Source organism: Oncorhynchus masou, chromosome 29 (assembly GCF_036934945.1).
Source record: "Oncorhynchus masou masou isolate Uvic2021 chromosome 29, UVic_Omas_1.1, whole genome shotgun sequence".
Classification (NCBI taxonomy): domain Eukaryota; kingdom Metazoa; phylum Chordata; class Actinopteri; order Salmoniformes; family Salmonidae; genus Oncorhynchus; species Oncorhynchus masou.
In genome coordinates, this window is record NC_088240.1 from 34,203,461 (window position 1) to 34,214,316 (window position 10,856).

The 10,856-nt window shown below is 41.3% G+C and overlaps 1 protein-coding gene across 1 annotated transcript in view; it reads right to left on the reverse strand.

Annotated features, from left to right (window-relative positions):
* Positions 1-10,454, reverse strand: part of kif5c (kinesin family member 5C) — a 33,492-nt gene extending 23,038 nt beyond the window's left edge. Inside the window, exons 1-3 of the mRNA XM_064944585.1 lie at positions 9,912-10,454; positions 2,260-2,347; positions 2,073-2,146 (exon numbers count right to left, since the gene is read on the reverse strand). Coding sequence (XP_064800657.1) covers positions 2,073-2,146; positions 2,260-2,347; positions 9,912-10,037 — 288 coding nt within the window. The 5' untranslated portion in view covers positions 10,038-10,454. The remainder of the gene's footprint in view (positions 1-2,072; positions 2,147-2,259; positions 2,348-9,911) is intronic.
* Positions 10,455-10,856: the final 402 nt, after the last annotated feature.

Consider the following 10,856-nt stretch of genomic DNA (forward strand, 5'->3'; position numbering starts at 1 on the left):
ACACTGCCCTTGCTTTGAATGAGGACTCAACTCTTTTGCCAGTTCACTTCACCTATTCTGGTGAAATTCAATCAATGCATTCTGGGTTTTTACAAAGTGCAGGACAACCCATTCCATCAGAACATCTTATCACCTATTTATAAAGTACCTTACAGTTTGGGAGCTAATAGATTGCATTTAGTTAAAAGATTAAACATAATAATTGCCACCAGAAGATACTATCAACATATAAATATTATTGGTAACAGAATAAGTAGTAGAAGAATAACTACAGACTAAATAATGCTATAATACATCCAATCTAGGCTACTGTTCCTTTAAGAGCTAGAATTGATTGTGTACCCTATGCTGTGATTCTCACCAAATATATTGTTTTCTTCTCCCACTATTCAAATCCCACAAGAGAATAAACGGCTCTTTATATACCACATATTGCAAAAAAAATGATCTGACCTAAAAACTCAACACATATTTTGGCATCCATGAAAATTGGTAATTAATATCCAGAAACAGCACACATTTTTTTTCTGCGAACCTGCACATCATCTTCTTCTCTCTTTTGTGGCACCAATGTGAAGGTTCACGGCAGAGGAAATGGTGTTGCAGTGTTCTAGTGTGTGGTGCGGGATTTATGACAAGTGAGCCTGGGGAGCTTTGTGTTCACATTAACCTAAAAAAAGGGAACTGGACAGAGGAATTCAAGCAAGACGAACTCAGGCCACCTCAAAAGATGAGTTAAAAACAATTGTCTAAAAGGGACCGAGTGTGAAAACACCCTTCGTCTACATAAGGCCTATGTCCACATATTAAAATGAAATATACATGATACCTCAAGGGGGTTTCATTACAGACTCCTCGGCCAGCCTGTATCCCTTCAAAAATGTAGTCCTCTCATCTCCATCCCAATCCCCATTTAATTCAGTCTGACCCTTCCTTAAACAGCCAAATTGCAATTTTAAAACGTTATTGTCTCGGCAATAATTTACTCTGCAATGGACTATTACCGTTTGCCCTTCGCCTCAGGGCTGCTATGTCCTTCAAACTGTAATTTGATTCTAGGTATGGGGAGATGTATAATAGCGTTTTAGATTAAACACATAACAGGGATAGTTGTACATTCTGGTCAGGCTGGCCGAGCTTGCATGGAAGCTAATCATATTGCCACCATCGCTTACCCCGCCCTTCCATCACCTGCTAAGGAAACCTGTGGATGGTATAAATGTTTCTCGATTTCATCCTCAAGCTTGCTGAAGAATCTCTGGGCTGTTACCAGGGGAACGGCTGCAGCTGAATAGGAGGCTATACTGTATGTGTAAATCGCATGGCGGCACATCGTGTGAACTGTGTCAGAGAAGCACCTCGCTGCTATTTTGGCATGCCGTCTGGCATAGACAGTCGGGCTGAATAAAGGTATGCCAGGAAGGAAGACGCAGCAGGAGGGAGGGACTGTTGGTGAATGTTCCCATCTGAGGAGAATTAGGAATTACATTTCTCACAAGCTTGAACAAGATTTTTTACTGAAAATATTCACATTTGTGTGTGTGTGTGTTTGAATGCTGCCTGACTGGCACCTCCCTTTAATGAAACAAACATGTTTGACAGATACAGCTTCAAATGTGTTTGTCAGTGAAATCTCAAGTGTCATGCCGCCTCAGTAAAACCACTGCACAATTCCGATCCGCCTGTAAAAATCATGTTTGTGCGACTCTCTCCCATGTTAGGATTATGACTGAGGGAAACGGCTTAAACTCCAGTCAATCCCTGCTCAGTCAATGGGTCACGAGACCCTCTACAGATGATGCAGGCAGTGAGGCCAAAGGTTCACCCTGCTTCTAGACTGCACCTCTGTCTCCTCTTCATACAGTTTCATGTTCCATGGGCCTTTCCTTCGTGCTGTCTTGTAAAGCTCCCTAAAACTAGCTGCAAATGGCCATACTTGCACTGTGGCTTCACATGTCCTGTGATTACGTATATCATTATTCAATACTGCTATCCTTAATCTAATCTCTGACCGAATCTCTTTGGCTCTCATTCAAATCCCAATGAGGACTCAAAATGTCCTCCAGACTTACCTCCATGGTGTGAGTCTTGCCTGATGAGGTCTGGCCATAGGCAAAGATGGTTCCATTGTACCCACCCAACACATCTGCAAAACAAAACACAGTGGGGTTAACTCTTTCAAAATAGGTCTGAAACGGAGTTCACATGACGACGGTGAGGATGTGAGATTAATTGGGCTGTATAGGGCACAGCGTTTACCTTTGACGATCTGCTTGGCACAGGCATCATAGACCTGTTCCTGGGCTGTGTTGGGTGGCAGGACTCGGTCAAACACATAAGGCTTGCCCTGCATGGAAAAAGGAGGAAGGAAACTGTCAAGAGAGTCCCCATCTCATTCCACCTTTCATTTGCCCCTGAGAAATCAGTGTCAAGCTAAAGCCTTGAGTTATTTTCATATCAACAAAACTGAATGGAAGTTAAACACTTTTCACCACAGGCATTTCTCACTGTTTCTTAAAGTCGTTTGACTGCTAGCTGGGTCTGACAATCTGACAAGGTGATCAAATCGGGTCTGTATTACATCAAGCAAGGTGCTTTGACTCTGGTGACCTTGTTCTCTCCAGATCTGTTTCAGAGTCAGTCAGTCTAGCAGGTGTCACACTAAACCAGTCACCTCCTGCTCTGAGGTAGAGCCGTGGCAACGCTAGCCTGACATCGGATCAGTTCTCCTGTCACAAGAATACAGGACAGGTCACCTGTCTCAACCTTACACTATGGGCCTGGACGTTATTATGTTACTTTGGAGACAGAGACAACTGAACATTTTTCTGTTAATCAAATACTTTTATAATAATAATAGAAAACCCTTTTAAAGCGACTTACAGTCATGCGCGCATACATTTGACATGGATCAATGTTGTGGATCAGTGTTGTAGTTACAGATGGTTTGCGACCATAAATAAACAAGTTCATACAACGACGCACTTGAAACTCTAGTACAGCTATTGCTAGCACGAAATATTTAGGTTCTGTGCAATGTTTCCCCTATACTAATTTGCCACCACTCAAAAATATGCCAAAAATAAGAAATTGGGACGGTAAAACATTTAGAATGTAAATTTAAATGACTGTAACAAGATATAAAGTATGTAGAAAAGATAATGGAGCTACATATATATTTTTAAATGAGGTCATCTTGTTTTCCTACCACACTATTTTCCTATCACACTGACTGACTGAATTAATGGTGAAAAGACAATAAGAAATCAATCAATATGAAACAAACATGGGGCAATGTGACAATGATAGCCTGGTCCAGTGAAAACAAAGACCCCACACATGACATCATCTGCCACTACCACCTGTGTATCTGTGTGTGGTCCAGTTTGATTCAAGCCCAACCCAAGGAGGCTATTAAGCGGCTTGTTTTATGTTTGGCTCTCTTTGTTCTGGACCGGCTTTCTGACAGTCGAGCGATTTATATTTTTCCATGCCTTTATAGCGCCGGCATGGGGTCAACCCGAACAGCGGTAAGCTCCAACAATGACTTGGTTGCCATGGAAACTACATCCCACAGGGAGAGGCCTGCACTGATTGGATGTCAGCCGGCTCCAGGTGTCCCTCAGCGGATGGAGGAGGAGGATGGAAACATGATTGCTGTTGAGTGCTGCAGACTTCTCTCTCTCTCTCGCTGACAGGAAGGCGGTCGGCGATGTTGTAATCTCTTGCTCAGCAAGATCCTTTGAGCAATCGTAGGGCACTGCTTGTGTGTTCTATGAAGGTTATCAACCACCAAACATTTAAAAGAGATAAGGTAGCCGCTCTCAACAATTTCAATGTCTTTTTACGAGAATGTTTCAAATCAAATCAAATGGTATTTGTCACATGTGGCAAATACAACAAATAAAATACAACCTTACCATGAAATGCTTACTTATTAGGCCTTAACCAACAATGCAGTTCAAGAAATAGAGTTAAGAAAGTACTTACTAAATAAAATAAAAAATATAAATAAAAAGTAACACAATAAAATAACAATAACGAGGCTATATACAGGGGGTACCGAGTCAATGTGTGGGGGTACAGGTTAGTCGATATGAAATTTCAATATGGAATTAAATTGTATCATAACGTCTCCCATAAATTCACCTCACAGCTCAATACTCTCCGTGCGTTCTAAATGACTTATGAGCAATACCTTTAGCCAAGCTTGAAAGTCAAATTGAAAACCCATAGCAGTATTGCAGCAGTCTGCAAGATTTACAAACGCATGTGACCACACATACACTATTCCACAAGCTCAATAAATGATGTGTGGACACACACATGCACACACACACATGTTCTAAATGCCATGTTAGACCTCTCAATAATTGATGTGCTGTCCCAAAGGAAGGCCAAGGCCTTTGCTCTTTTGGACTGCATGAGGTCTCAGGCATTATTAAATGAACATGCTCTCACTGTGTGCACATCATTATGCTGGAGGACCGCCTGACGAGGGTCTTTAGCAGAGTATACTGGTTCCTAACTTCTTTTGAGAGAGAGAGAGAGAGAGAGAGAGAGAGAGAGAGAGAGAGAGAGAGAGAGAGAGAGAGAGAGAGAGAGAGAGAGAGAGAGAGAGAGAGAGAGAGAGAGAGAGAGAGAGAGAGAGAGAGAGAGAGAGAGAGAGAGAGAGAGAGAGAGAGAGAGAGAGAGAGAGAGAGAGAGAGCGAGCGAGCGAGAGAGAGAGAGCAGGTGTAGGAAAGAAATACACTTGTATGTGTGACCATGCATACACTCTCTTTGTAAAGGGTGTGTTGGTCTGTGTGTTTGTAATTGGCAACGATGATTCTAGCCTGTGACCTCCTGCTCCCCTTTCAATCATCTCTAATGACATTCGGCATACATCGTCATGGAGACAAAATTACCCAAGAGACCCAGCTGCATCGCATCGCTCCAGCCACGGCCCTGTATCTCGACCAAACAAAGACACAGCTATATTTCACCTCTATAAATACACACAGAACCAGCAATAGAACTGAAACAAGGCTGGGCTTGTTTGCTTAATACCGTAAACACGCTATTCCCTTAATAAATACACTACACATTGAAATCTAATACATCATTGTTGTGCACATTAATAAATAAGTGATGTACTGTATCTGTTTGTCTAAAACAGGTTGAGGCTATAGTAGTAAGTTGTGTCAATTTAAACCAGTGCTGCTGGACAGAGCAGCCAGTAGCATGTGCAGTGCATTGTCCATGAAAGACGACTTCTAACCCCAAGCCATAAGATTGCTAAATAGCCATGATATGACTGCTAAATTGTAAATTAAATGGTTATCCGGACTTTCTGCACTGATTTCGATGCACACGCATATGACTATACATGTATATACACACTCACTCACACACACACACACTACTCTCCCACAAAACCCACACACATACACTACATACGTGCACACACACTCACATAACACACACAAGCATACCGCCACAAAACAAACACAGATAAACACACACTTTTACACTCATAAACTGCTGGTACTCTGTTCTGAATTTACTCTTGTTATTATTCATCTTCCTGATGCCTAGTCACTTTACCCTGCCTTCATGTACAAACTGTATCTACCTCAATTACCTTGTACCTTTGCACATTGATCTGGCACTGGTACTGCCTGTATATAGCTCCATTCTTGTGTATTTTACTCCTTGTGTTACACATTTTATTTGTATTATAATTTTAACAAATCTACATCATTGGGAAGGGCTCGTTGTATTGATTTGTATAAATAAGCATGGTGTCAAACACCATTACTACTCGTATAAAATCAAATGTGGGTAAGGTGAAAATGCCTAATGGTGACGGTGCATAACAATGGCGGCCCCCATGTACTTACAACAAATTTCTTGTTTGCTCAGTATGCCATATTGTATATAACTTTCTGTTAATGTTTTTTTTTTGTATCGTAATTAGCACAGTATACATGATCCAAATTCAAGCTCCAACAGCGGGAATTAAAAAAAAAAAGACTAAAAAGTCGATTGTGCTGATTTGCTGGTACATTGAACCATGTCACGCACTGTAGTTTAAGAACTCTGTTGGTAGTGCGAAAAACAATGATGTCATATTGGAATTCCTCCATCTTTATGCACCTTCACCATTGAATGTTGTAGTGGGGCTTTGTCTAAATTGGTGACATGAATGTCTCAACCAAAGCCAGTCCTGCCCCACCCCCATATGTTCATGTGTTCACCCACACCCCACACAAAAGAAACAGAGATTGAGAGGTTAACCTTATTGCAGCACATCACAGATCTTATCTGGGCAACATGTTGATAAAGATCACTGTATGTGGACATTGACAACCAACCATGCACAGGATCAAACTAAATCAAAGGGACACAGTCATAAATTATGTTTTGCTGTGATTTTTCCAATTACAGATTTCACAGGCAATTTAATCCTTGCTCTAATGGAGAGTCACAAAAACAATCTATTACACACAGCAGAGCCCTCCGCAGCCTCAAAGAGTATGAGGATTTGGAGATTTCTCCCAAAATGTACACTGAGTGGTACAAAATATGACATAGACTGACCAGAGTGAATCCATGTGTACGCTATGATCCCTTATTGAGGTCGCATGTTAAATCCACTTCAATAAGTGTAGGAGAAGGGGAGAAGACAGGTTAAAGAAGGATTTTTAAGACTTGAGACAATTGAGACGGATTGTGTACGTGTGCCATTCAGAGGGTGAATGGGGAAGTAAAAAGATTGAAGTGCCTTTAAAAAGGGTCTGGTAGAAGGTGCCAGGCGCCCCGGTTCATTTCGCAACCAGTACATGGCTGTTTGAAGCTTTGTAATTATGTGCATGAAATCATCAGCTTCTCTCTGTTAAGCAATTAGACTACTGTAGGTTACAAAATGGAAAGGATGCTGCAAATCAATACATCTAAATGTCAGGGCAAGAATAAGTGGAATACATGGTGCATTGCTTTATTTTGCATGATATGTAGATCTACTCTAGGCTTCTAGTAAATCTGTAATATATTTCTATTTGATTTAGGGTAACAGATGGAAAGAACAAGAGTAGGCCTGAATGTGTGTGTTTGTTACCGAACACGTTCCCCTTCCCCCCTTTACAAACGATCCATGCATTAATGTTGCTCTGTCTGGTTTGGGTTTATGCAACCATACCCCCCACACCTTCCCCTGGGCTAAGGCAAACACTAATGTCGGACGTGTTGGCACAAAGGGAGCCTTGCTTTGCATGGGTTCCAAACAGATTCATTATTTAACAGTCCATAATGAAGGGAGTTCAGTTAAATGCAGTCACAGTGGGCCTATAATATATGTGCATGTGTTAAGCTACTGTGTCCACAGTTTGTAACAACTGTTCATACTGGATCCAATCCTCCAGCGTAACGCTTGTGATGAGTAACCCAATAACTTGGGACAATAGCAGGGAGGGGACATTGAGCTAGATATTCTAACCTATGAAAAAAAAAATCATCCCAGATCAATATTAGCCTTAAGATAAGGGTGTGTAATCGGGCTGGGAATTATCAGGGACCTCACGATACGATGTCATCACGATACTTAGGTGCCGATACAATATGTATTGCGATTCTCACGATTCTATATGTGTTGCGGTTCGATACTGTGATTTCATTGCGATTTGATGTTCTAAACATATTGATCAGTCATGGAAATAAGCTCCTGATTTAAAAACAAGATGGAGAACAAGCTATGAAGGAAAAGTATTGGCGTTATGGTGCAGCTACAGCAAACTAGCGCAAAAAGAATATTACGACACTGTCAAAACAATCCAATATATCGTCAAAAATAATATCTCGATATAAATATCTATTTTTTTCCCAAATCCCAAGTGTCCAATGCAAAACATTTCAACATTTCATTGAGATCTGAGGTTCAGATGCTGCACTGTTGGGGATCGTAACCCACTGTGCGTGTGAAACACTGAGAGTGACAATCCCTATCACCTATACTATACTTCCCACTGAGCACCTGTTCTCGCAGAAGCATGCAGGGTCAGCAAAGATCACTGGGCCTCCAAAAACATGATGTACTGTAGGTCTAGTCATCCATTTCTCCAGTCAAATAATACACATCATGGGTCTTTTACTGATGTCATCTTTCAGCCTAAGATGAGCTAGAGATCAGTGAAGCTGCCCTGGCACTGAACCATGTATATTCCCCCAAGGCTAAGGAAGAGGAGATGCTAGCATATGGGAGAGGAGCGGGCTAGTGGCAGAACTGAGGAAATAGGTATGCTGGCTTTGTGTATATCACAGCACAGCTTAGCCTAGGAGAACTCAGGTGACAGCAAACAAGACACACTGACTACCTGCACAAATCCTCCTGAGCACAATACTATCAGTCCAACACAGGCTCTATTCCAGCACTAACTGGGAAATTAAACGTGCGCACAAACACACAGCAGACACACACACGTCTGATGTCATAGGTAATGCTTCAATCAGCTTCTTCGCAACCCCCTCCCTTTTTCCATTACCGGTAAAAAAAACGGTCCTTATTTACGCTACTTAAACTCACTCAGCCAGCAGTTCTCTCTTCTGATGGTCATTTCCTCGTTTGCCTTCCCCTCCCTGGGATGACATAGGTTTTCCATTCCAATTACTGTCCGGTCAATGATGATGTCTCTATGGGTTGAGACAGGCCAAACTAAGACAAACTAGGCTGTTCCCCATGTAATGGGCTCCACTCATGCAGACTCTGACTGGCTTCATGCTGGGAGCCTCTAGCTGTCGTAGCAATAGAATCAAACCTTGATTTAGGGTGGCCACTACAAAGGAGGGAGGGAGATACTTCTCGTTCAAACATGAGCCTGTGTTTTCATTTTATTCCACGTACTGACAAGACATTTATTTGTTCTTTCAGAGAGGTTGTTTTATGATCTACCTTAAAATGAATAACCTTTGAGATCAACCCAAATCACATTATATTTGTCACATGCCCCAAATACAATTGGTGTAGACCTTACCGTGAAATGCTTACTTGCAAGCCCTTAATTAACATAAAAACATATATATTTTAAAACAATAAAATAACAATAATGAGGCAGGGGGTACAGGTTAGTCGAGATCATTTGTACATATAGGTAGGGGTGAAGTGAAAAGTATGCAAAAAGATGAAGGGACATTAAGGAATTATTCTTGTTGTGCTGTAAGCTATGAGAACATAGCTTTCTCATCAGGATGGAAATGTAATGACATTGAAATGACTAAGCATAAGATACAACGAACTTTCAATGAAAGTTATTTTTCACCTACAGCGAAGATGGTTATATTCATTTCAATTTAACGTTGATGACGTAATAGGTTGGTAATGCCATTGATGACAGCACACACTGACAGTCTACAGACTCGCAGACCCTTGGGGGAAAGGTGTGAATTCTACCGTCCATTCGGTGACCATTGACCACCACTAGGCAAACTGAATTAATGATGATGATGTCGAGATAAACATTCACAGCGTACTATCTTACTATCTATTCGTTTGGCAGTTTGACACCAAGCGTACATCATGGGTAATTATGCCCCTGTAGCTGGATCATGATCCATCCAGACCCAAATTGGAGAGACGCTTCCATTGATAGCAGAGTACAGGAATCATTGATCAAAATGTTGGTCACTCTATTTGGCATTTTCACCACTTTTCTTCAAAACAAATGCCCATTAACCGCCTATTTATTAATTCGTATAAAACAATGTTTATGATCACCTTGCACATCAACATTTATTTTGTCAGACTAAATTTGAGTGAATTAGGCACCTGTATCATGGCTTTGTTTGTAGACTAACACCATGGATATTAGGCGTATATATATATATAATATTAATAATTTCATATATATATATATATGAAATTACTAAGATTTACTCACCGTTATTACCACCGTGTCTTCGCCTTTGAATTTCGGGATGTATTTGTCTCCTCTGTTGGTTTCCGATTCATTCAAAGGCCTGAATCGGCACATCACTTTTACACCGCACTCAGCAGCATCCGCCATGTCCACAGCACTAGGTTATTTCCAACCAGATAACCCAAATAACTTTCTCTAGGCTAACTATCGCGAAGTTTACTGCAATTTTACTGAGATGGAATTAAGCACTTCTTTCCTTTGTCATTCGCTGAAATTCAATCTCAATCGACATCCCTGTCAATTAAACGATTGGCGCTAGGCTGAATCCTAGTCTAACGTTACCTGAAAACAATAGATTGACGAATGGTCTGGCTGCTATCGTTTGATAGCGTCGATTTGAATGCGAGTTCCCCTTTTCGTGGTCAAACATTGGTTAAAGACTTCCCGTATTCACCGATGCGTCTTGCATCAGGACCAGCATCGACCAATTTGAAGCTCCTTGCTCTAATGCTGTCAATCCCACTTTGGTCCACGGTGAGGATGTTGATGTTGCGGTAGCCTAACACGCTTGCAGCTCGAACGGGACTTCGATGGTATTCTGGGAGGAGTATTCAAATCATATTGATAAGCGATATAAAACAAGAGATTGTAAAGATAATTTTACTTTGCATGTGTTGTAAATAAGTGTTACACGGGAAGGTTACATTTTTAAACATCACCATAAGAACACATTTTTCTGTGTAAAATGGAATTGATGGTCCAATATTCCATGGAAGCTAATCACTCAACTCGATGTTCCCCTCTAGTGGGTTTGCTGTGAATGATGGGCCGGCCGTCTGTGGTGTCCCATAGAGAGGACTCTAGCGCCGAAAAGCTTGTTTTAGCCTATACTACAACCTCACTCCTGACCTCGATTGGAATACATTTTAGGGGAAAGGGGGGATACCTAGTCAGTTGTTCAACTGA